We start from the raw sequence: 25,713 nt of genomic DNA on the forward strand, positions 1-25,713 counted from the left end.
GGCCTACCCTGTACTGCCACCTCTGTTGATGCTTCATCGGAACTCGAAGATTGTCGGGTGGTTGCGTTGCATTCCGATGCGTATGTTATAATTGCGCGGACATGTGTTAACCATGTCGCATCCAGCTGCCTTGATGATGTCGACTCCCTGTGAACACCGATACGCGTTCTCAAAACGGGAACCTGTTCTGGCCGCGCACCCGACAATGTGACGCAAATCAGTTCTCGGGAACGAGGTGTTGTAAATGTATACCACAGGCAAGTCAAGCCTTGCTAAATGCCATTACTGCGAGCCAGACTCCGACTGCCCGACTCGATTTTACCAACACAGCGGAAAATGCAGCTCCAGCTCATGTAAAGATGTTGAAAGCCCCCCAAAGCCCTCTCTCTATGCAACAACCTCCTCGCTCTCCTCCAACACGTCCTCGACGATTTCCTCAATCACCCGATCCGCTTGCGCGTCTGCCCCGGAGCCCTGCATCTCCTTCGTCTTGGCTTCCAGCAAGGCAGCATGCGGGTCGCTCGGCAGACCGAGGGCAGCCCGATCCTCGGCAAGATCCTGGTCCACCTCGGCGCGCCACGCGTACCACTCCTGCAGTATGGTACGGCGAGCCTCGACCACGGCAAGGTCGGCCGTAGCGCCACGGTCGGCATCTTCCTGCTCGAACACGCGGCTGTACTCGCGCAGGTTCTTGCGAATCTGCTTCTGCTCATCCTTGCTCAAGAGTGTCGGGGGCCGCGGCCGCCACTGGAACTGCTTGAACTTCTCCACCGGCTCCTCCCGGAGGGCCTCGCCCCTGAAGTCGTAGATGTGGTAGCCGTTTTCCATCTGCCGTTCGTCAGCAAGCACGCACGTGTCGCGCGCGGGGTTCAAGACGTACCGAATGCTTCCAGGCCGATGCCCACGTGGCCACGAAGCGACCGGAAGGATCCCACTCGACGTCCGTCACGCCGTAGTGGTCGGCCGTGTTCATCAGCTGCAGGTTTGCCGTCAGGTCCTTGTCCGACTCCGGCTTCTCGCCCTCGAAGTCGAGGTCGAAGAAGTCGAGATCGGAGCTCTGCTGGTTGGCTATCGTGGCGATGACGACGAAGCGACCCCTCGGTGACCAGTAGATGGCGTTGCTGTTCTTCTTGTCCAGCGTGCGGAGGTGCTTGAAGTTGCCGGCCACGGCCCCCTTGTTCTTCTCGGGGCAGAAGAAGGCGACGGCCGTCTTGGGGGGAACGGCCGTCGCACCGACGGGCTCCGTCGTGGTGATGATGGCGAATCGGTCACCCTTGGGCTCCCACGCGAAGTTGATGACCGTGTCCTTAATGGTGTCGACAACCTCGACAGGGACGCCCTTCTCCTTGACGCGGAAGATCTCCAGCGTCGTGGCCTGGGACTTCTTCGACTTGGAGTGGCGGTCGACCTTGACGCAGAGGTAGGCGGCCTCGGATTGCCAGTGGAGCTTGACGTCACTCACGCTGAAGAGGTTGAGCGAGCGGACGATCTCCTTGGACGGGATGCTCATCAGGCCAACCTTGGCAGGGTTGCTCCCAAGCTCGGGCGTCCAGAAGCAGATGAGCTGCTCGTACGTCTTGACCCCGTCGCGCTGCGGCGTTGCCGGGGCCCAGTCGAAATCCATGACACCCTCGATCTTGATGCTGGTCTTGTCGACGAGGTTCATCTTCGGCAGCTCGTAGACGGAGATGGACGACCCCTGCGTCAGGCGAGCGACATACTTGTCATCGGCTGACCACTTGAAGGCGGGCCACTGCAGCTTGGGCTGGGGCTTGCCCTCCTCGACCTTGGGGGGATCAAGGTTGGCGAAGGATCGGAGGGGCGTGCCGGTGGCAATGTCCCAGATGACGTAGTTCTTGCCGTCGTCGTCTATCGACAGGGCCGGGTGGCCGCCATCGGGAATCGAGATCGGCCTGTTAGACCAGGTCACGAGGTAGTTTTCGTGTGGAGAGAAGGCGACGAGGTTGACATAGGGATGGGCGAATCGAGCTTGCCTGGACCATGACTGGCCGCCCCAGAGCTGGACACCTTGGGCGTGGATCGAGGTCAAGTAGGTGCCGAGGGGCGACCATTGAAGGAAGGTTTCTGTCCAGTGCTGGCGGTCGACAACGTTCTCGGGCTGGTCCCGCTCGTTGTTCCAGTAGACGCCAACATTATCGCCACGGTACATGACGAACTGGTCACGGCCACGGCCGGCAGGGTCCTTGAGCCACCATCGATGGTGCTCCTTCTCGGCAAACTCGTCGATGTGAGGGGGTTGATAGTTCTCGTCGACGCGGCCCTCCCCGCCGTAGCGCTCAATGTCATTCATCTTGTTCACCCGGAGGGTGTGCTTCTTGTCGAGGGGCACCATGTCGAGCTGGCGGGTGGCAGCGGCGGCCTCGGCGGCAGAGGAGAACTCAACAAAGGCGAACCTGCAGCGCGTGCGTTAGCGACGTGACGCGGCGCGGGAACGGAGCCTCAAGACTGACTGAAGAGAGTAGCCATCTTCACCCATGGGCATGTGCAGCGAGTCCTCGCGAGCCCTACCCACCGTGTTGAGCTTCTTCATCAAGAACTTGATCAACTTTGGCTTCTGCTCCTCGGTGACCTTGGGCAACCCATCGATGACGACGAAGGTGTCGTAGCCCATCTCCAGCTGGACCTCGAACTTCTCCCTCAAGTCGGAGATGTCGATCTCATCCTCGTTCAGCTCGTCATCGTCGAGGTCGGCCTCGCGCAAATGGTCAAAGGACGGCGCCATGTTGGGTCGACTGCAGCGACTCTTCAACGAAGGTCAAGGAGGGGTGGTGCCGAAAAATTGCCCCGCTTGGGCAGAGTCTGAAATCACGACGTCGTTGCTCGCCGTCGCTCGCGTCGGGGTCTCGTGGTCTCCGAGGAGCCGATCTGACTGTATGTCTGGTTCTGGTGCAGATGAACGCGCCCGTGCGAGGCCGTAGTCGAAACTGAGGGTGGGCGGGTGCAGATCTCGCGGTGCCGTCGGAGCCAGTTCCAGCACAAATTTGGTGTTCCAGTTTACACAAAGTGTGCGGCGGAGAAGCGATGTTCCTGGACCGTCGATTTTCGCTCGAGGGGCAAGTCACGTGGGCTGATTGGTGGTGGTGGGGTGGTTGATTTTGCCGCTGCGGTGCTGGCGAAGGAGGAGGGAGGTGTAAGCTCTCAGGCCTCGACCAAGTTGACCAAGTCAGCACAAGAGACGACGAGCCAACTCGAGGGGCCATTCTTCGGGACTTCTTCCCTCTAACAAGCCATCATGGTATGTCTTGCTTGCTCAGGATAGAATCCTCTTCGGCGCGAAGGTTTCCATCGCTGACCTGCCACCGCCAGTCTTTCCAGCCAACACAGATTTTCGAGGAGGGCACGACGGAGGAAAAGGGCGAGAATGCGCGTCTCGCAGCCTTTGTCGGTGCCATAGCCGTCGGCGACCTGGTGAAGAGCACGCTGGGCCCCAAGGGCATGGACAAGATTCTGCAGTCGGCGTGCGTTTGGCCCGTTGCCAATGGTGCGAGGAAGGATGGGACCGCTAACTGAGCTCGCTGCCTAGTTCCACGGGCGAAATTATGGTGACGAACGACGGTGCTACGATTCTCAAGTCGATTGCGCTCGACAACGCGGCTGCAAAGGTCCTGGTCAACATCTCGAAGGTGCAGGATGACGAGGTCGGTGACGGAACGACATCGGTGACGGTCCTGGCCGCCGAGCTGCTGCGAGAGGCCGAGAAGCTCGTGGACCAGAAGATTCACCCTCAGACCATCATCGAGGGCTACAGAATAGCGAGCCAAGCGGCGCTCAAAGCTCTGACAGATTCGGCCGTCGACCACAGCAAGAACGCGGAGGATTTCCGCAAGGATCTGCTATCGATCGCCCGCACCACGCTCAGCTCCAAGGTCCTCGCGCAGGATCGGGATCATTTCGCGCAGCTCGCGTGCGACGCCGTGCTCCGACTCAAGAAGTCGTCGGACCTCAGCCACATTCAGATCATCAAGAAGGCCGGCGGGAAACTGAGCGAGTCGTACCTCGACGAGGGGTTCATTCTGGACAAGAAGATTGGCGTCAACCAGCCGAAGCGACTGGAGAAGGCCAAGATCCTGGTGGCAAACACATCGATGGACACGGACAAGGTCAAAATCTTTGGCGCTCGCGTCAAGGTCGGCTCCACCAACAAGCTGGCGGAGCTGGAGAAGGCGGAGAAGGACAAGATGAAGGCCAAGGTGGAGAAGATCAAGGCTCACGGCATCAACTGCTTCATCAACCGGCAGCTCATCTACAACTGGCCGGAGCAGCTCTTCACCGACGCCGGCATCATGTCGATCGAGCACGCCGACTTTGACGGCATCGAGCGGTTAGCGCTGGTGACGGGCGGCGAGATCGCGTCCACGTTTGACCACCCCGAGCAGGTGAAGCTCGGCCAGTGCGACCTGATCGAGGAAGTCATCATCGGCGAGGACACGCTCATCAAGTTTTCCGGCGTGGCGGCGGGCGAGGCGTGCACGATCGTGCTTCGCGGCGCGACGGACCAACTGCTGGACGAGGCGGAGCGCAGCCTGCACGACGCGCTGGCGGTGCTGTCGCAGACGGTGCTGGAGCCGAGAACAACGTTGGGCGGCGGCTGCGCCGAGATGGTCATGGCCAAGGCGGTGGACGGAGCGGCGACGCGGATCGAGGGCAAGAAGCAGCTTGCGGTGACGAGCTTTGCCGTAGCGCTGCGGCAACTGCCGACGATCCTCGCCGACAACGCCGGTCTCGACTCGGGCGAGCTCGTTTCACGGCTTCGGAAGACGATATACGACGGCCTGACGACGTATGGCCTCGATCTCATGACGCCCGGCGGAGACATTGTGGACATGCGCGAACACGGCGTGATTGAAAGCTACAAGCTGAAGAGAGCGGTCGTCTCCTCCGCCAGCGAAGCGGCCGAGGTACGATTCCCTCCCCTGCAGGACGCGGCGTACGATTGACGCACTAACATTCCATTTCAGCTACTTCTCCGAGTGGACGACATTATCCGGGCGGCTCCTAGGAGACGCGACCGAATGTGACGCGTTCGGTTTGAGGACGAGAAAAAAAAGGGGGGCCGTGGGCGGGTCGGATGGACTCTGCCGCTCACGAAACGGGCTGTAACGATACCATAGATGTGGCGAGGTATACACACAAGACAGATTCATGAAGATGGATGGTGCCCACTCGCTCAGCCCATGGATGGATGGATACCTGCATCGTTGGAGACAATGCTGGACAGAAGGTCAGTCGTGCAAGTCGAGCAGACACGTACTCGGACGTGTACCGGACGTGTACACGTACGCGCCCCGGATCAGGTTCGCAAGCGATATTAACGCAAGCGCTGGGCGGCGGCATTTTCGATGGACCTCGCCATATGCACAAGTAAGTACAGTACGTAAGTACTTGCTTACATGTACAGTACGGAGTAAGTACACCTACAGTACTCCGTACTAGCACGTTCATATGTAAGTAGAGCGTACGTACTCCGTACTGTACGTACAGTACTAATACTTGTACTTAGATGTGCACTAGCAACATTGCAAGTGACTACCGCTGCCTACTACTGCAAGTACTAATATTAGTTGGCACATGTAGTTAGCACCTGGCCGAGGGATGATTGGAGGTATCAGGTACCAGGGCGCCAGGGTGCTAGATGTAGTTGTATGTACTTATTGCACAGGTATGCGTAGTGGTGTACCTCAGAGGCATAAAGATTCCCAGTATCAACATGTATAGTGTACCGCGCACGTGCAGGTGGCATGTCACACGAGTAAGGTTGATAGTACTTACATATTACTCCGTAATTCTCCGTACATACTTGCGGTATTACGACTAGTACAGCACTGTAGTTCTAAGTACTTACTTACATGTACGGAGTACCTGTTGCAAATGCATCTACTTGAGTAATAACGTGCATGCTTATGGTATGTACTAGGCACATACGGAGCCCCCGTGCATGTTTGGGCACGCTGAATCATGTACGCCTTACCGTACAGAGTAGAGTACGCCGTAGCGTGATTCTAATCTGGTATATCTCATACTAGTATGGTGTCGTAGTGGCGAAGGCGCATTTGCATTGCCATTGTTATGACTCGTTCCAGGGCTACCTGCACTGTCCGTACGCCTGCTGTACGGAGTACTCCGTTCCAAAGCGTTACACGTAGCGGTAAGCAGTGTTATTTTGGGAGGAAACTGGATCCTGCATGAAGAGGTCTGTGCGGACAAGAAGACGGAGTGTGCGAAAACATTGTTTCTGCGATGTCGACTAGCACACTCGTCTCGTCTGTTCCTCCCGGTGCAGCGCAGAATGTCGTCCTGTTTCCTTCGTTGATGGGTCCTGCGTCAATGCCAACGACGGATGGACAAACTGACAACAGGGAGGGGGGGTTGGTTCGTTTACTGTACAGTAATTACTCGTATAGGTCCTTGATGTACAACTAAGTGTTACAAGTACTGTACTGTACTTGTACACATTCATTATACCAAGTACATGTACTTCGGGCTCTGTACACCGCAGTCCTAGATGGAGGCATTAATACTTCAAACGCATTAATACTCCGTAGGCAAGTAAGTATACAAAGACGGACTTGTAGTATTCCGTACAGTACAGTATTCAACAGAGTGCAAGTATTACTCCATACTCCGTACTGGTATTAATGTTCTATATTTGAATGTAAGCACTCCGTACAGTACTCCGTACTGAAGTGTAAATACAGCAAGTAATAATTCCTCTCAAGTACGGAGTACATGTACAACGTATGGAGTACTTACACATGAACCCGTAATGGAGGGCTCATTTAAAAGATACTCGGCCCGCCCGCCCACCGATTCCCCCCTGCCTACAGGTACTGTAAGTACGTGAAAGTACTCGTACTGTACGTCGTACCGCCCGCGTTACTACTGCCGCAGGCTTCTCTTAGTCCTCCTTAACGACAATCGTACGGGAGTACCGCAGAGTACCTGCAAAGTACACGTACTGTACAGTACAATACTATACAAGTATTCCTAGCACGAGCAGATGTAGTTAGTTGTACAGTAATACTCCGTACTCCGTACTTTGGCGATCCTTTGTCACTCGAACACTCCGCATCCGCTCCCAGCTGTAAAAGGGGTTCCATCAGGTCCCAAAGCTCCCTCCCATCTTGGCAGATATTCCGCCGTTGTCCACCATAACCAGCTAGGCTAACAATTCGCTGGTCGGCGCGCGTCCAGGCGTCCTCTCATCCGCCGTGGGGCCCTCTCCGCGGTCTGCTGGAGCCTATGGAGCCTGCAGGGCAATAACAAGCCGTCTCCCGCTCCGTCACAAAGACGCTCTTCCTGCTAGATTATTGGCACTAACCGCAACCGACGAACGCCATCCTCGATCCCCTCTCTCTCGCTTTTCCTCTACCTATTCATTCTCAATCTCCAGCCTGTCTTCATTCGGTCGGCTCGACCAAATAATCTAATAACAGTTTAATCCGTTCATGTCCCCTCGTTCAGCCCTCTTGGCCGCCTTCCAACTCCCCACCTCACGCACGTCTCCTTTCCAGCATCGGCTGTCCAAATTCTCGTCGGCATCATCGTCCTCGTCAGGGGCAGGCCGCAGATTCCAACCATCGCTCTTTTGCCGAAAACAATTCCCGCCGCCATCGCACCGTCGCGCCATCCCATCTCCCCTTCGTCCGCTCCCGTCGTCGTCCTTTGCATCGGTTGGCGCACGTTGGATGCTGCGCGTTGCAACTGCCACCCGGCTTCGGCAACAACTGCGTCGCACGTCTTCATCTTCGCCCCTCGCTTCTCGTCGTTTCTCGGTCCGCATTCTACCATAGGCATTTGCCGCATCGTCCCGAATCATTCCCACCCCCCACACCCAACCGCATCCCCGCCGACCGGCCGATTTGTTCTCCGAACGGTGCCTGCAATGTGGCATCGCCTTCGTCCGCTGCAGTTATGATGCGAGAACAAGGAACGGCAATCAGCAGCGCCGTCCTCATGCGCCCCTGTTCTCCCCCGGGCATGACCACGTCCAAGAGCTCCAAGTCGTCGTCCTTTCGCTCCCTGAACAGCGACGACGGCAGCGATCTCGTCGACGCCAGCCACTTCGAAGATATTGGCCTCGACGACGCCGTCACGCTCAAGAGTTCGTCGGGCAGTCTCGCCGTCCGCACCAACCCGACGCCGCTCGCCATCCCGTCGCCGGGTAGGAACATCGCGGCCAAACGAACGGCGAAGCCTCGACGCTCCTTCCCGAATCTGCACAGCGCCGTCTACGCGTCCAACCCGAGAAGCACGAGCGTCACGGGCCTTTCCGACCCGCGCTCCATCGTCCTCACGAAAAACCTCTCGACCTCGCTGCCCTTTGTCCCGCGCCGCCACCGGAGCACGAGCCCGGCCCAGACGCTGAACCCGCGGGTTCCGAGCAAGCCGTCGAGGCAGAGGCGCGGGAGCTGGCAGGTGAACCGCGACCGCCGAAGCCTTCAGGAGATCGAACACGACTGCGACGAGGATGACGGCGATGACATTCCCGACGGCATCATCCTTGACAACGTTCCCATCTCGCCTCGCCCCGCGAGCGAGCGGCCATCCAGCCGCGGCACCTCCTTGTCCCCCTCGCCCGATGGCGCGCCCAAGGAGCGCGTCCGAAGCGTCGGGAACGGCACCCCGCCCGTCTCCCAGGCCCACGGCTCCCTGCGGTCGCCTGCCCGGCGGGCAGAGGGCGTCGACAGGAACTCTCCGCTTCCCGCTCCCATCCGGACGCGGACCCTGAGCTGGAATGCCGCCCACGCCGAGCTGAGTGACGAGGCCAAGGCTCTGACCGAGAAGCTCGAGCAGCACGCGGACGAGGAAGTGGTGCAGCACGCCAGACGACCGACCATCCCCGGCCGGCCCAACACCTGGAACTCGAGCCAGTCCCCGCTCGATCATTTTTACGACAAGAAGGAGAGGGTCAAGTCGTCGACTCCCGAACTCCCTCCCCTGCGGCGATCCAACATCATGGTCGATCCCCTCCCCATCTCGAAGGAGAAGGAGGCGGTCCTAAGCCGCACGCGACCCTCGTGGCTGCCCCCCAAGGATCGGGCCGAGGAGAAGCGGCATCTGAAGGAGTACCAGAGGATGATGGTCGCCAGCGCCAAGGCCGACGAGCGACGCGAGGCGGCACGGCAATCGAAGACGGAGTCTCGGGACGCCAACGCCAACAGTTCGATGCATATTTGGGAAAACGACATCCTGCCGCGGTGGAACGAGGCGATCCGAGAGCGCAAGACCAGGGACTTGTGGTGGAAGGGCATCGCCCCGCGCAGCCGAGGCGCCGTCTGGACACGGGCCGTCGGCAACGAGCTCGGCCTCTCCGGCACGACCTTCCGGACGGCCCTCGCGCGGGCCCACGACCTCGAGGCCCGCGTCAAGACGGGCAGGGGCGACTCGGAGGATGTGAGGAGGGCCAAGTGGTTCGAGCAGATCCGGCACGACGCGGGCGACAAGACGTGGAGGGACTTGCGCATCTTTCAAATCAGCGGACCTCTTCACCAGGCGCTCGTCGACGTGCTGAGCGCCTATGCCATGTACCGGAACGACATCGGCTACGTTCTCGGCTGCAACGTGAGTGCCCCTGATCCGACGTGATGTCTCCCCACGGCGGCGGATGCTAACCGACGCCGTAGACCGTCGCCGCGCTCCTGCTCCTGAACTTTCCCGACCCGGAAGCGGTATTCGTCACCCTTGCCAACCTCCTCAACCGACCTCTGCTCCTCTCCTTCTACACATCCGACCAAGCGGCCCAAACGGCGGCGTTCAATCTCGTGCTGCAGAAGCTGAGCCGCAGCTCGGCGGCGCTGTACAATCACCTGACGCAAACGGTGCAGGACTTGGATCCGAAGCTCTACCTCAGGGACCTGTTCGTGAGCATGTTCACGAGCTACCTCGGCGTCGACGAGGCCGCCCGGCTGTGGGACGTCTACGTCTTCGAGGGCGACCCCCTGCTTGTCCGCGCCGCTGTTGCCGTCCTCCTGTCGCACGAAATGGCGCTGCTAGGCAGCAGGACGGCCGCCGAGGTCAGGGCCGTCATGTCCAAAGCCGAGGCGAAATCATGGACGGGCGCCGCTGGAGAGATTGGAGCGGAAGAACGCTTCATGCAGGCGGTCCGCGACGCGGGCCACCCTTGAGAACGCGTTCCCGTCTCGGGCATCTCCATGGCTGCCGAGCCACGACGGGGCGACGGGCGACGGGCGACGGGCGAAGCCTGCACATGCACATATTCACGGCACGGCAAATGTATAGGGTCTGATTTACAGCGGGTAGGTCATGTATATCAATGTACAGACACGAACAAGGATGCGAGCGGGGTGCGAGCCCACACCATCTGGCGTCATCTCGCAATGCGGAGAGGCGATCGACGCCCTGCTCCCGCATCCGTCTTCTTCCCAACCTAGAGCCCGATTCTACGAGTAAGTATATTGTTTTTAATCTCACCATAGCTAGCCCTCGGGGCGCATCGGACGGGGTAAGCGGTTGGACTAGGGGAGGCTTGTTACGTGTCAACGAACTGTTTGGATAATTAGTCATACGTCATGGCAGTCGAGTACACCACATAGATACGGACGATATTTACGTTGCATTGCCCGCCTTCTCCGATGGCTGTCGTCTCTGATGGACGCTTGACTGCGACGGAATGGCCGTCGACGACGAGTGAACGAACCCGTGAGCCGAAGTAGGAGATGTTTTGCGAGTCAGCCTTGGCCGACCAAAGATCACGTGATTCATACAAGGACGCGCTGCGACTTGTCTGCGAGGCAGGGGCAAGGCGAAGCGCCAGTGGTCTGACGAAGACGGAACCGCCACTACCGAGTCCCGAGTGCCAGACCCTGACCAATGCCTGGATTAGGTAATATTCCTTGGTACCCGGTACTTTTAGCAAGTGGTCAGATCCCAGCAAGAGCTAGCCAGAAGGAGAGGCAACCCAAGACCCAGACGACGCAGACAAAAACAAGCTGACACTTGTTCCGTCCACGACTACCTTTCGAGCTGCACTCCCGCGAGCCATACCACGATCTCATCGTCGAGAGGCAACGGACCGGAGGTTTCCCGTCGGGCAGCTGCCGCACCTTCAGCCATACCCCCGGCCGCTCGGCCCGCTGCACGGCCAGCTGCACTCCCCGCGGCACTTTCAGCTGCGTCCCCGGCCGCGTCCCCAGCTCATCACCAGCCGCGTTCCATCCGCGTCCCCAGCTGCACTCCCGGCGGCACTTCCAGCCGCATCACCAGCTGCACTCCCGGCGGCGGCGGCGTCGGCGGCGGCGGCGAGCCATCATGCCGGCGGGCAGCTACAAGCAAGGCGACACGCCCAAGAGGGCCATGGTCCGCGGCACCATCTCCTATCTCGAGTCGCAAGGCCTGCCCGTCAACAAGTCGGCCATCTTTCGGCACTTTGAGCTCTCCCGCTCGCAGGGGTACTCGGCCCTGAGCCTGCCGTCGAGCAAACGAAGCGACCCTGAGTGGGAGGAGACGCGCGGGCGCCCCAACAAGATCTCGGACGCGGACCAGAGCAGGATGGAGGCCGTCATGTGGGACGACGAGCGCTACATGGACGACGAGACGTTCAACTGGACGGCGCTGGCCAAGGCGGCGGGCGTCGAGATGACGTGCAACCCAAGGACGCTGCACCGGACCATGGGCACCATGTGGTACAGGCGATGCCTCGGCTGCGGCCGTTCGGTGGTGCACAAGCGCTGCTGCGACAAGAGGGTCGACTGGGCGCGGCGGATGCTCGAGGCGTACCCGCACGCGCAGGACTGGCGACCGATGCGCTTCAGCATCGAGCTGCACTTTGGCTTCGGCCTCGACGGCAAGGTGCGCCTGCTGCCCCGGCCCGGCGAGCGATTCTGCACCGGCTGCGGCGACATGGCCGAGGCGAAATGGCCGCGCGACGTCCGGCGCCTGCACGCCTGGGCCGCGGCCGGCCACGGCTTCAAGAGCGAGCTCGTCTTCTACGACGAGTCGACGAACCCGAACAACGTCGGCGTCCTGACCATGGCGGCCTACCACGACAAGGTGCTCGACAAGACGGTCAAGCAGTGGCTCCAGAACGGCGAGGCCTTCATCCTGCACGAGGACGTCGAGGCCTTTGCCCACGGCGGGCTGAGCAAGCAGAACATGGTGCAGCAGTGGAAGGAGAGCACGGGCCTGCGGCAGGTCTTCAGCTGCGGCGACAGCCCGGACCTGAGCCCGCTCGAGTCGCTCTGGCCGGCGCAGAAGCAGTGGCAGAGCGAGCTGCCCAAGAAGGACTGGGACGACGAGACGCTGCGCGAGGCGGCGCGCGAGGCCTGGCGAAGGCTCGAGCAGGAGCGGGTGAACATCTGGGTCGACTTCATGCCGCAGCGGCTGGCGCAGGTGATTCAGAGCGACGGCAAGCTGGTGCCGTGGTAGGCTGATGGGTGGAGGCGGCCGTCGGCCGTGACGCTGGTGACGCCGACGCCGACGATGATGTGCTGGGAGTCAATTCGAATGAGCGCGGTCGCATTGCGTTGGGCGTTGGAAGCGTGGGATCTGTCGCTCCCTTCTATTTTCGCCTGCCCCATTTTCCTCCTTTATTTACTTTTTTTTTCATTTTCGCTTGAATGGCTGCCACTAGCTTGCTCCCTCTACAAGCGCGCCGTTGGCGGCCGTGCTGCGGCGGCCGTGCCTTGGATGAAGACGAGGCCGGCTGCGCAAGCACTTTGAGCATCACCGCGCACACATTGTACAGTACACATGCTAGGAAGTAACAATGCTCCGTAAGCGCTGAAATTTTGTACAGGTGTATACCTCCAAGCAAGTTCGGAGCATTACTTGCGCATCTACATATACAAGGACACGCCGAACGCAAGCAGACCACCGCATGCCTCACGACGGTTTCGGTCACCACATGGCCCTTGGTTGACGATGAGACGATGTTTTTTTTTGCCATTGGATGGGGTGCAATTCGGCAATGGAAACAAACTATGGCTCTTCATTCAGGCGGGCGACAGAAAGCAGGAACGTCGACCATGGCTTGAAATCGTCAAACGTTCCCGCTGGTGGCAGCGACGGTGGCCGTGTAAGCCTCTTGCACCACAGGTATACTGCAGGGCGGAATGCAGTGTCTCCACCGTTTCTCGGCCATCATGTGCGTTTCATGATTTCGTTGATTTGGCAAATATTTGGGCTCGGGAGTGCACAGTAACGCCGTCTACAGATGGTTGTATACAGACACATGTAGTACGAATATGCTTGTGATTCTTTGCACGTACGGATGGCACGTTCTGGAAGAGCACGCTAGGAGCATGCATCTGCCTACATGTACGGACGAGTATATGTGAAGCCCTTACTGTACATGTACTTACTGTAGTTGTGTTCAAGGGAGAGGAACGGACGCGCCCATACGAACGAGTACGGAGTACAGTATAAAGTACTAGGTATGCAGACGCTGATAGGAACTATTCCTGCGCCTCCGGAGTGCTGTAAATGTACTGTGAGTACAGCATCCGTACAAGTAAGTACATGCTCATCCAGTACGCACATGCGTACGGAGTAATAATCATAACAGTTCATACGTACTTACTTACAGTACATGTAAGTACTTACTTACAGTTGTTGTACTCCGTACGAGCACTTGCAAGTAATATTACCAAGTGGACTTGGACTCCGCACTACGTACTTGTAAGTACTTAGCGCTTCGTTACAAAATACAGTGTGTAATTACTACGGAGTCCTGTAAGTACTTACATGTAGACCTTCTGATTGCACCAATCAAGTGCATCGTATTAGTACCTACTTACAGGCCATGGCACAGTATGGAGCACCCCGTAATGTTCGGCACATCTTGTACTTACTTAAACTGTAAGTGCTCCGTAGTTTGGAGGACTCCACAAGGTTCCCAGTCCGGAACTAAGTCGAGTCTGGTCTGAGTAGCCTAAATAGTGGACTGGGAATGTGGGCATACGGGCTCCACCCAAGTAAGCCGGTAATCCTGGACTCAAGTACTCCGTACTTAGACCTATGGTTCGTGCATCCGCCCGCCGTCCGGGCTCTACATGTAAGTACAACTACTTAGCTGGGCTCAACAAATTTCCCAACAGAAGATCTTTTCTCGCCCATGACGAGAACTCGTACGAGCACCCAGTCGGCCTGTGCATGCTACCAGCAGTGCCTGTGCATTTCCTACAAGTAACAATACTTGCTTTGTAAGTAGGCACGTAGATACCCTGCAGTATGGAGCACGCTGCACGGGTCAAGTGCTGGTAATACAGAAGAACGTACGGAGTACAATTTTCCTACCGAGAATCACACATGTGGTACTTGTATACTATGGAGTATCACACCCATTCATTCTACACCTGGAACGCATTGCATGTACTGTACAGTAACTACTGTACGTGGCAGGATACAGTAAGTACTTGCTCTCTCGTCTGGAGCTGCTCCGATAGTGCTTCCTTACCGTACTACTGTACACCTACTGTAAGTACTTACTTGCAACTCCTCCGTACACACATGTTGATTTGGGCTGTAGGCGTGGGTTTTGGTAGTTGTGCGCGCCTTGGTACTAGCACACCTACATGTTCATGAAGACAGGCAATAATGCCAGAAACTTGCTTTTGAACCCCTTCTAGTTCAGCCTCGTCCCTGCACTTCAGTTGCCTTTCCTACGAGGCTACGAGGTACGTAAGTAGTATTGCAATTGCGCCGCTGCAACGGGGTGCTCACATTTAGGTACTTATTGCATGCAAGTACGGAGCACACTGTTCCGACTCACTTACTGTATACTAAGGTAGTAAGTATATGTGCTCCGTGCTCCGTACCTGTAAGTTCCTTGTGATACAAGCACACATGGTGTACTGTACGGAGTGCAGTACTGTACTTGCCACCACAGCAGTTCACTCCCCGTCCTGCTCCAAGGATCAACTAATACGGTGGGGTGGCAAAAGTGTCGATTCACTTTGTAGCAGTAGCGCCACCAAAATTGAAGCATCATTTTTGTCTAGTGGCTGTACCAAGTAAGTACCCGTAGTGAGTACTGATAGTCCTTGCAGTGATGTACAGTGCATGCACTGGACGTTTCAAGTATTGGTGGCAGCATGAGCACGAGTAACAGTACTCCCCAAATTTACATCTAAGTACATGGCAGGCAGTATTATTACTGGACAACAGCACATGTGCTGGTCTCGCCTCCAGGCCAATTGCAATCGGGTGGTCAGCAATCTAGCCTGTCGTCCAATCTAAACGAGGGCATTTACGAGCCTGAGATGGAGTATCCACCAAATGACCTACTCAAGTACAGGCTACATACTGTACTGTACTTACGCCGACGTGCAGCACACAGATGCGTACTTACTTGCATGGGCATGTACAGTACTTACAAGTACTTGAGTACATTGCAGTAAGTACACATGTACGGAATACTTGTAGCACAGGTGTACAGTAGACTGAGTGTTGTGCTCGCACTTCTCCTTGTACTTGTAGTCTATAGCATAGCACTTGTATCTACTAAAGCACAAGCTCTATGAGCAAGTGCACCTACACTGTCTGCACAAGTAGGTGTACAAATAAGCACCTGTAAGTAATACTCCGTATTACTAGGTGTGGAATTACGGTCTGGAGCGTGAGTACTGTACTTACACCTACAGCACATGTACTTACCGTACATGTCCAAGTATGTGCCGTGCTTAGCTGGATAGGTACCCACCAGCCGCGCAAGAAGTACTCCGTACAAATGGTACTATTACCGTACCGTACTGTACTCCATACTGCAGGTGCCACATACACTGTATTACAGTACAAGGACGGCAAATAGGTGCACAACTAAATCTACTTGTATTGCCTGTGCTGTAAGTGTACTGTAAGTGTACCTAGTACTGTAAAACTGCACATGTACTCCGTACCTATGCACTGCAAGTATTGCTACTCTACCACAACATGCCGGTCACGTACAAGCGCGCAAGCCTGAGCGGCACTACGATTCCAAACACCACTACTACCTACTTGTACTGTACCTAGTTGTAGTGGTGCGAGTGCCGTGCAGTCCTTCGCACTCTTGTTGTATGATCGCGCCGGCGTCTCATGTCCCAAGTCCCCACCTGGTCCCGTCAGCCAAGCCGCCTCTACGATTGTAGGGCCCAACCACGACGGCCAATGACGGACGTGGCCTAGCCCGAGCTGGCAGCGCGCGAGAGTACTTAGAGGCCAACGACTGCGTCGCTAAACGCGCAAGTCTGCCTCCTCGTCTTCCTCCCCAGCCAGCATGCAGCCCGACATGTGAAGGCGATGGGCCGTAGGGTGATGCACATGCTTGGCCGTCCCCTCGAAGAGTGTCTCGAAGAGGAAATTCGAGACTCATCGGCACCTGCTGAATGTCAGGGGCGCCATCGTTCATCGTCCGTCCACACCTCGAAACAATCGGCTGCTGCCTCTGGGGTGCTGTCCCCTCTACTGTGCAAGTACTTACAGTACTTACTGTACGGAGTGCAGGGCATGTACTTGCATGCCTGCTAGGTTTTGCATTTTACCGACGTGTACGGAGTACGGAGTACTGTGCTTTCACTTGGTACTGGCAATGCAGTGCAGCACGGTACAACGGTGAATGCGGCGAGGCTTGGCGACCACAGGGCCGTTGCAGTGCACTTACTTTAGTACTCACAACTAAGTATTACAGTACATGTGCAGTCCGCAGTGCCTGCATGAGAATACTGTCCTGGACCGCCATAAAGTGCAAGTACAAGCACTCGGTGGGTGTACATGTACTCCGTACTTGTGCACTGGTTTGTGCGCCGTCGTTCGCCGAGCGTACCATCTTGCTTCATCCCTCCCGTCCTTTCGCTCCGTCCGCTATGAATGCTGCGTACAGTAAGGAGTACTTTTGGTGATGATGAATCGGTTCTGCGTCGGTAAATCTCGAGACATGGGCACCATGCAATCCTGCAGGCTTATGCCCTGGCTGGTGACAAGTCTCTGCCGCCAACCCCCTCGTTGTGCCAGCGGCCATGGGAAGCGGTGTGCCGGTTTGCTGCGACCTACCACTCTCGTCCGTTCAGATACATGCCCTTGCAAACGCTCGACAAAGTCTGCCTCCTCGCCCCCCCCCCCCCCCCCCCCCCGGCCCGTGCTAGCATTGCACACTACCAATTCCTCCGTCGTGCCGCAGAGACGCGGACCAAAGACCAGACAAGCTCACTCCTCGCACTCCACCTGCAACTCAATCGCCCTCTGTGCGCTGTCTCGCATCGGCCCCTTGCCCATTCTTTTCCTCTTGCTTTCCCTCTTCTCTCTCTCGCTCTTCATCGCCACGACGCAATCCCCTCCATTTCCGACTTGCCATTCGCGCAGTGGTAACGAATTTTTTTGACCGCTGTTGCTGCTCCTCCAACCAGAGTCGGCATTCACTTACACGGCCGCCATACATACCTAAGTACTAGGTAGGTACCGAACCGGCACGACCATTGCCTTGCAAGCAGGTGCAAGTACTTGCAGCACAGTGCTGTACAGTACCGTACTGTACAGATATTGGTGACTTTCCGCCCCACGACCCTCCTAGGCCCCAACAATTTCCGACACCTCGAGTCAGCCGAGAATCAATCTCGTCTCGACCGCACTCTCTCACGACCGCACATTCGCCTACTTACACGCAGAGCTCTCCCTCGCCCCTGTTCGTCTTCCGCACGACAGAGAAGACTGGAGGACCGGTACGAGTTCGACCAAACGAGGCAGGACAGAGGCGATTGAATCGACTCAAAACCGAGTGCACTTTCTTGAACATATTCACCCAACTCACTGGCTCCCGCTCGCCTGCCTCCACGACAATGGCTGCCGTCTCCTCGTCGGTTCGCAAGAACCCCGTCCTTCGCCGGACGGCCAATTCGGCCGGTGTCGCCGACTCCGAGTCCTCGACCGCCGTCTCGCCCTCGGACTCGCCCCGTCAGTCGGCCTCCTCGACCTCTCTCTCCTCTCTGTCCTCGACGGACGCATCTCGCAAGGCGACCGACTACGGCGGCCTCGTCGACACCTACGGCAACGCCTTTACGCCCCCCGACTTCACCATCAAGGACATCCGCGATGCCATCCCCAAGCACTGCTTCGAGCGTTCGGCCCTGACGGGCTACGCCTACATCCTCCGTGACCTTGTCTGCCTCGCCACCACCTTCCTCCTCTTCCACAACTTCGTCACGCCAGAGCACGTTCCCTCGACCTTCGCTCGCGCCCTCCTCTGGGGCCTCTACACCGTCCTCCAGGGCCTCTTCGGCACCGGCCTCTGGGTCATCGCCCACGAGTGCGGCCATGGTGCCTTCTCCCCCTCGCGTGCCGTCAACGACTTCACCGGCTGGGTCCTGCACTCGGCCCTCCTCGTCCCCTACTTCAGCTGGCAAATCTCCCACTCCAAGCACCACAAGGCCACCGGCAACATGGAGCGAGACATGGTCTTCGTCCCCCGTACCCGCGAGCAGCAAGCATCTCGCCTCGGTAGAAAGGTCCACGAGCTCGCCGAGCTCGCCGAGGACACGCCCGTCTTCACACTGATCATGCTCGTCGCCCAGCAGCTCGTCGGCTGGCCCAACTACCTCTTGACCAACGTCACCGGCCACGACTACCACGAGCGCCAGCGCGAGGGCCGCGGCAAGGGCAAGCGCAACGGCCTCGGCGGCGGCGTCAACCACTTTGACCCTCGCAGCCCCCTGTACGAGGCCAAGGACGCCAAGCTCATCCTTATCAGTGACATTGGCATCGGCCTCACCGCCACCGCCCTGTACTTTCTCGGCAACAAGTTCGGCTGGGCCAACCTGGCCGTCTGGTATTTCATCCCGTATCTTTGGGTCAACCACTGGCTTGGTTCGTCTCCCCCCCCGTCCCCCGTTGTCGTGGCCATGGCCGGCCTTGTCGGCGTCGTCGTCGTCGAGCCGTCGTCGTCGTCCTGCCGTATTCCGTTGCTGATTCGATTCCTCCGCAGTCGCCATCACCTTCCTCCAGCACACGGACCCGTCTCTGCCCCACTACACGGCCGATGAGTGGAACTTCGTCCGAGGAGCGGCCGCGACGATCGATCGGGAGATGGGCTTCATCGGCCGCCACCTCCTGCACGGCATCATCGAGACGCACGTCCTGCATCACTACGTCAGCAGCATCCCCTTCTACCACGCCGACGAGGCCACGGATGCCATCCGCCCCATCATGGGCAAGCACTATCGCTCCGACACCAAGGACGGCCCCTTGGGGTTCATCCGCGCCATGTACAAAAGCGCTCGCATGTGCCAGTGGGTGGAGCCGAGCGAAAAGGCCGAGGGCGCCGCAAAGGGCATTCTCTTCTTCCGCAACAAGAACGGCCTCGGCACCAAGCCCATGTCGATGAAGGCCTAAATCCAGCCGCTGTCGACTCTTGATCGGCTATAGTTGGGAGGTTGGCGTTGAAGAGGCTGTTATTTTGTGTTTCGAGCGGTCCCGGGCATCTTGATCTTGTTTGCTGTCTTCTTGTCCATCATGTTGAGATTTGGTTCATCTGTGCTTCAAAAGGGTTGAGTGGGTTGACTGGAATGGAAATTGCGGAAAAAAGACGACGAGAGGGAAAGAAGGAAAGACGAAAAAGTAGACAAGCGATGTCTGATGGGTGAGAGAGACTGAGGTGGGCATCGCTGGACGGACGGGATAGACAACGTCATACATAGACTGCCCTAGATGTTGATGAGCAACGAAGCCAAGCACGGGAATTGCAATGCATGCCATATCATGCCGCCATCTTGGACATGGGAATGGTAGGAGTTGAAGTGGCGAATCTTGGCTGTGAAGTATTATTATTGATATGGCTATCGTTCGGTTGGACGGCAAATCTTCGGCAATAGTGCCTTTTCTCTGAAGGCTGGATGGAGCTGGATCGGCCATATCTTGCGTTACGCTGCCACTCTGATGCTTGAGGCATGTCTCCAGGCCGACAAGCTGGTTGGCAGTTCGCATGGAAGTATTGTTTTTTAATATTATTAACTCTACAGTTTTGCCCAATCATTTATATGTATCGTATAGTACAATGGCCTGACAGATCGGCCAACTCGTCACGTCGCTTCTCCCTCTCGGCGCACCATACCCTGTGCGCATTTCTGTCATGGCCGTGATGCTTCGTCGAATCAAACAAGGCAAGAAAGGAAACCGACGCCAGCGTCTTTCAAGGACTGCATCGTCGGCACCGTCGTGATATTCTCCATGCGGCACCTGGGCCACATTGACCCTAGTGTAGACGCTCAGCCTGCTCTCTCAGGCGAGATTTCGTCTCCTTCACATGACAGTTGGGTCGCTTTCGTCCCATTGCCATGGTGCTTATCAGGAACCGTCGTGCCGGAGGCGACGTAGAGTCCTGTGGCCCCCCACACTGAGGGCGGCCAGCTTTTCTTCTGCAGTCAATGCTGCTCTCGCGCAGCGCCCGCCGTCCACTTCCTTTGGCGTCGTCAGCAAGAGATATGGTGGTGGCAGCGGCCAGTAGCTGCTCAACTCTGCAGTCGACATGAGAGAGTTGGTGAGAATTTGGTACGCCACCCCTCAATGGCGCTTCCCTCACCATCGTGCACTCCCTGTGCCCCCTGGTCTCCTAGTCTCCCGTCGGACCCGGGCGTCGGATTCAACATGATGACCTTGGCCTCGCCCAAAAGCATGTTGTTCCGAAGGTGGCCACCTTCGTTGCTCAGGCGACGGCGTGACAGACAGACTGCGTAAATTGTCCACGAAACGTCTCTTCACCACGCTCCGGCTACCCCACACGCCCGGCCCTGGGCGACACCTTGGGTGCCACGAACTTGACAGTGGCAAGCCGAAGGTCCAAGTCAAGTTGCCGTCGCCATTGCACTCGCGGTACCTCCGAGGACCTTCCATTGAGGACCCCTCCATGCGCACGGCTCGGCGATTGCTGGCGTGGGACGAAAATGAAGGGCAACGAAGAGAAGAGGCGCGAGATGTTGGAGCCGAAGAGATGAAATCACAAGTGGCCCTCGCGCTCAAGGATGTGAAATAGGACCGAGCTCTTGGAAAAGCCCTTGCTCTGGCCGTGACAGCCAAGCTCATCTTGCACCAGTTCCCGGTGTTGGCCGTAGCCCTGCATCTCGGCAATGATCTGGGCCGCGGCGTTGCAGGACATTTCCACGGGCGAAGCGAATGATGATGGACCGCGAGGGGACAGGGCATGAGGCCCGTTGGACGACGGGGTGATGGCGCCGGGACTGGCACCGGCGGTCGAGGGACTGTCGGCTCGGGAGTCTGCCGACGAATGTCCCGTACTCCGCGGCATGCCATCACAGGACCCTTGCTGCATGCTGGCCAAGGCGAGGACGTCGAGCTTGTCGAAGGGGGTGACGGCCGCGGCGTCGGGACGCCTCACCCAGGGTGGAAGGGGGTGGTATGTCGCATTCGCTTCCGCCGCCGTCGCGGCCGAGCAGCGGGCCGAGTCGGGGCCTGTTGTGTTGTGGCCGTGGTGGCCGTCGTCGGAGCCGGTCGACTTGCCGACACGGGTCTCGTCGGGCTTCGGTTGGACGAGGCCCTTGATATCTTGGTCCGGCGGGTCGGATGACAAGCCCTGCAACCTCACCGACTCGAGGGCCCGGGCGGCATCCTGCTCCTGAAAGGACTGCAGAAAATCGTCGACGTCGACGGTGCTCGCGCCCATGCGTGCGAGCATCATCCGCAAGCGCGCGTTCTCGATGGCCACGGTTCGTGCCGCCTGCTGCATCTCCAGCGTCGCCTCGACGCCGCGGCGCTCAAAGTCCTTGACCTTGCGCTCCATGCTCTCGACGTACTCCTTTCGGCGGGCCCTGGAGCGTCGCTGGTTTTCTCGGATGCGTACGGCCGACGCCGACGTCGAGCTTTCCGTCTATCGTTCCGTCATCAGCGACAAGGAAACCGGGGCCGTCGACGGACAAACGAATGCGCAAGGAAGGTCGCCCAAGGAAAGGTCCAAGCAAGTGAGCGCCGGCATGGAGCGGCGAGACGAGAGGAGTTGCGTCACCGTACGAAACGGCAGCAAAAGGGAAACGAAGAGGGGAGACCGGGACGCAACAAGACGGACGGGAGACGAGGTGTCGATGAGGGGAGAGGGGAGGGGAGGCCGCTTACCTTTGCTCCCGCCATGATCGTACCGCAGAAACCTTGGCTCTCGTTGAATGTAAGACCAATGCATGGAGCGGCAAAGTGATTTGGGACAACGCAGAGAAGGCAACTCGCGAAGGAAGTCTCTGCCAGAAAAAATTGGCCTGCCCGTCGAGGGTGGAGCTCGTCGGAGGGGGGGGGGGGGGGGGAGACGTTATGATTACCATCCGAGTGCGAGTACGGGGAGGAGCCAAGCAGGGTCCAGCAACGGAGGTGTATTTTTTTTTTTCGTCGTTGGTGACCTACTCGTGCAGGCTATTACAGTGGGCTAGCTAGCAGTGGGCGCAGTGGGCGCAGTGGGGTGGACCTGAGAACCTGAGAAAGAAGGTGTGAAGTGACAGCAGGCCCACCACGAGCTGTGGATAGGAGCGCCACCCGTAGGCGCAAGTCAGTACGGGCTTGTAAGTACGGAGTAAGTACTTGTAAGTAGGTACTGTACAAGCACGGAGTACTCGTAGGTACGTTTGATTGAGGCGGGGCAAGTTCAGGAGCACTTGTACGGAGAACTGTAAGTAGTACGGAGTACTCCGTACAGTACTTGCAAGTTACTACTTGTACATCTACAGAGGAACGCTGCCATTGATTCTTACTTACAGAACATGTACTGTAAGTAACTAGTACTGTACGGAGTACAATAACAGGACAAGTACGGAGTACATGCACCTACTTACAAGTAGTTGTATGTATACGGAGGAATTAATACTTACAATTGATTCAAGAACTGTAATCATTAATACGGGCACCCACCCAGGTCCTACAAGTAAGTAATTACAAGCACACCTGAAAGTACAAGCACACCTGAAAGTACAAGCATACCTGAAAGTACAAGCATACCTGAAAGTACAAGCACACCTGAAAGTACAAGCACACCTGAAAGTACAAGCACACCTGAAAGTACAACCTACTTAAGTAAGTACTTTATTACAGCTACTTACGTCTAGTATTTATGTCCAGGGCTGCTACGCAGTTGCTCCATACATTAAGTAAGGAAGTAAGTAAGTACAACTACGGAGTACTTGCAGTGCACTTCTCATAGGGCCAATGCCACTACCGTCAATGGCTGTAGCCCCAGTACTTGGCCACTTCGTATAGCGAGTACTCCATACACTAACTTGCACCGTACTCCGTACACGTACATGTACATCTCCGTACCATCGAGGTAGTCATGTACGGAGTACTTTTGCAGTAAGTATTATGCTAATAATATAATGCGGATCATTTATGATGGTCAGCATGTGCTCCGTAATTCGGAGTATCAAGTACCAGTATTGCTGCACATTCGGCGTACTGTACTTGCACGTACATGTACTTACAGTGCTTACACCTACTAGTGCACAATATCACTACGTACCTAGTATTGAGTACCCCGTAAACTACCCCTTGATTTGCCGTCCCAGAGCCTTTGCATGATGCTCGTCATTCATGGCGGGCCAAACTGCCTGCCATCATACGCGTTTGTTTCCTACACAGACATCTCCCGTGCAAGTGATGGAGGTCATGATGCCTTTATACCTCTCGCTCTTGGACGCAGGGGCATGAGCATGGACTAGGAGCTCCCTGCGGCGACACGGCACGAGCATTTTGGACCTAGTGTTGGCCACGGTATGGAAGGATGAATGGTATGGGTATCATATTGCCCGACGCTCAACGTCCAATGACTTCTCGCAAGCACCCAAAGCACCGCCTACTTGAACAGTCTTTTACCTGTTCGGGTCGAGAACCGTTCGACGCCGTCTCCTTGCTGCGCATGCCACATCTGCTGCATCCCGACCCCGCGGCTCGCACCGCTGGCCCTGTATCGCTTCCACGCCTCGCGCAGATGATCGGGACGCAGCGGACCGCGCTTCATCTCCCTCTCGGTGCCTTCCTCGTCGACCGACGGCGGCTCCGTCGCCACCTCCGCTTGCGTCTCGCCCGCAGCCATCCACTCCCCCTGCACCCGCCTCGCCGACTCGATGATCTCGCCGGCGAACAGCTTCGCCACAGCCTTGACGGCGGTGCTGACCATCTGCGGCACCGACTGGGACACCGTAGCGTTGACCACCTGTAGTCGGCTCGCGTTAGCACCGGCCGGTCAGCGTGCAGACGGTCCTGCTCCTCCGTCGTCCCCCCCCCCCCCTTCACTTACCCGCTTCACCACCGCGTCCGACAGCTTGGCCGCTCGCCACAGCTCGTACCGGTTGTACTGCTCGCTGTCAAACGCTTCCACAAGGAGAGCGCGCAATCTTATTTCCTCTTGCTTCTGCTCTTGTGTGCGCGCCACGCCCTCCTCCAGCGCCATCTCTTGGTTTTCGTCGTCCTCGTCGTCCTCGCCCTCCTTCTCGCCTCCCTGGCCGCTCACCGTCGTCGGCGCCTTGCCACCGACGAGGCTTGGCGTCTGCTCCCTCAACTCGTCGCCCTTGTCCATTTTCGACTTGCGTCCCCGCTTCTTCTTCGGCGCGCTGACGGCGCTGCCGCTGACGATCGATGATGCATCCATCGACGGCGATCGTGCGTATGGCGACCGGACCTCGGGTGGGAACGATGTTTGCCGTAGAGGATGCGCCGGCTGGGACACGCCCGACGGCTTGCGTCGCTTCACCGGAGGACCATCACCGTCGAGCGTCGAGGACCGCTTCTTGTTGGGGAGAACGGCCGGCGACGGGTTGGGCGGCGACATGGCTAACGGAGACGACGCGTACGGCGGCGAGGCCATGATGAAGCTTTGAGAGTTTGTGCGTTCATGAGACGAAATCGAACGACTTGCAGGTCATGAGGAAATGTGGTGAGTGAAGTGGGAGGGAGCTAGGTGTGTTGGGTGGAACAATGAAATAGCGTAATCATGCTTGCAGCTGGTAGTAGCGTGCAAGTACATGTACTTTACGAAGTGATACAGTGCTAGTTGAACGGGTGGACACTCTCAACGGCAAAGTCACATGACCGTCAAGACGCAGTGGAACGTCGTGACGACCTCGGCGGCTGAACTACCATGGCTACGGTGCAGCCAGGCTTTAAGATACAAGTAGTACTAGACGTGGCACTCGGAGCGCATCGTGAAGCGGAAGCGTTCGTTTGATCGGAAATTGTTCGGCAGTGCGTAACAGGATAGTTCTTCGGTCGTCATAGAGAGATGCCTATCTTCTTGCTTCGAGCCGCATGTGGGTGATGCAATCGGCATCATCGAGATCTTGATGGAAAAAGGGCCAGCGTAGGGCGTTGCTGAAATAAATCGGGCCACGGTAGAGGGGGCGCTAGAAGTTGTCGGCAACGGCCATGTCGGAGAAGTTAAAGCGTACGCAACGACACTCGTGTCGATGGTTGTTTCGGTAAACCACGTTCTTGTTTCGCCCGTCCGACCAGCTTGATGCGATGGTAGCATCGGCGCTGACAAGTTAGCTCTGCCGCACTGACGTACCGATACCGATAATGGTGTCTCCGGAAACAAAGGACCGGTTCCGAAGTGCCGCAAGATGAATGACAAGGAGGGCCATTGCGACGTCGGTCCTCGCAGGCATGGCGGCAGTCCAGCTCGCAGGACTGCGTTCTCTTTTCAAGTACCACTACACTCGGCCAGCCAGTAAACAGATGCATGTATCAAGATACGTACATGTAATAATCCTATACATGCAACAA

General features: G+C 57.4%; 7 protein-coding genes across 7 annotated transcripts; 4 read left to right on the forward strand and 3 right to left on the reverse strand.

Annotated features, from left to right (window-relative positions):
- Window positions 1-387: 387 nt before the first annotated feature.
- On the reverse strand, window positions 388-2,743 carry DCS_02835 (uncharacterized protein; the record flags this gene model as incomplete). Its single annotated transcript, XM_040800161.1, has 3 exons — window positions 388-828; window positions 881-2,414; window positions 2,472-2,743. 3 exons carry the CDS (start codon window positions 2,741-2,743, stop codon window positions 388-390), a joined length of 2,247 nt encoding a protein of 748 aa, XP_040661044.1.
- Window positions 2,744-3,253: 510 nt separating this feature from the next.
- On the forward strand, window positions 3,254-5,039 carry DCS_02836 (T-complex protein 1, beta subunit; the record flags this gene model as incomplete). The annotated part of the gene is made up of 4 exons (XM_040800162.1): window positions 3,254-3,256; window positions 3,328-3,479; window positions 3,545-4,919; window positions 4,980-5,039. 4 exons carry the CDS (start codon window positions 3,254-3,256, stop codon window positions 5,037-5,039), a joined length of 1,590 nt encoding a protein of 529 aa, XP_040661045.1.
- A 2,896-nt stretch (window positions 5,040-7,935) lies between these two features.
- On the forward strand, window positions 7,936-10,145 carry DCS_02837 (TBC domain protein; the record flags this gene model as incomplete). Its single annotated transcript, XM_040800163.1, has 2 exons — window positions 7,936-9,582; window positions 9,645-10,145. 2 exons carry the CDS (start codon window positions 7,936-7,938, stop codon window positions 10,143-10,145), a joined length of 2,148 nt encoding a protein of 715 aa, XP_040661046.1.
- A 468-nt stretch (window positions 10,146-10,613) lies between these two features.
- On the forward strand, window positions 10,614-12,405 carry DCS_02838 (uncharacterized protein; the record flags this gene model as incomplete). The annotated part of the gene is made up of 3 exons (XM_040800164.1): window positions 10,614-10,690; window positions 10,777-10,834; window positions 11,005-12,405. 3 exons carry the CDS (start codon window positions 10,614-10,616, stop codon window positions 12,403-12,405), a joined length of 1,536 nt encoding a protein of 511 aa, XP_040661047.1.
- Window positions 12,406-17,789: 5,384 nt separating this feature from the next.
- Window positions 17,790-19,338, forward strand: DCS_02839 (delta12 fatty acid desaturase; the record flags this gene model as incomplete). The annotated part of the gene is made up of 2 exons (XM_040800165.1): window positions 17,790-18,813; window positions 18,932-19,338. 2 exons carry the CDS (start codon window positions 17,790-17,792, stop codon window positions 19,336-19,338), a joined length of 1,431 nt encoding a protein of 476 aa, XP_040661048.1.
- A 1,600-nt stretch (window positions 19,339-20,938) lies between these two features.
- DCS_02840 (uncharacterized protein) lies at window positions 20,939-22,083 on the reverse strand (the record flags this gene model as incomplete). The annotated part of the gene is made up of 2 exons (XM_040800166.1): window positions 20,939-21,826; window positions 22,069-22,083. The coding sequence occupies 2 exons, from the start codon at window positions 22,081-22,083 to the stop codon at window positions 20,939-20,941; spliced, it is 903 nt and encodes a 300-aa protein (XP_040661049.1).
- A 1,702-nt stretch (window positions 22,084-23,785) lies between these two features.
- Window positions 23,786-24,796, reverse strand: DCS_02841 (transcription initiation factor TFIID subunit 11; the record flags this gene model as incomplete). The annotated part of the gene is made up of 2 exons (XM_040800167.1): window positions 23,786-24,145; window positions 24,230-24,796. 2 exons carry the CDS (start codon window positions 24,794-24,796, stop codon window positions 23,786-23,788), a joined length of 927 nt encoding a protein of 308 aa, XP_040661050.1.
- Between the last annotated feature and the right edge of the window lie 917 nt (window positions 24,797-25,713).

Source organism: Drechmeria coniospora, chromosome 01 (assembly GCF_001625195.1).
Source record: "Drechmeria coniospora strain ARSEF 6962 chromosome 01, whole genome shotgun sequence".
NCBI lineage: Eukaryota > Fungi > Ascomycota > Sordariomycetes > Hypocreales > Ophiocordycipitaceae > Drechmeria > Drechmeria coniospora.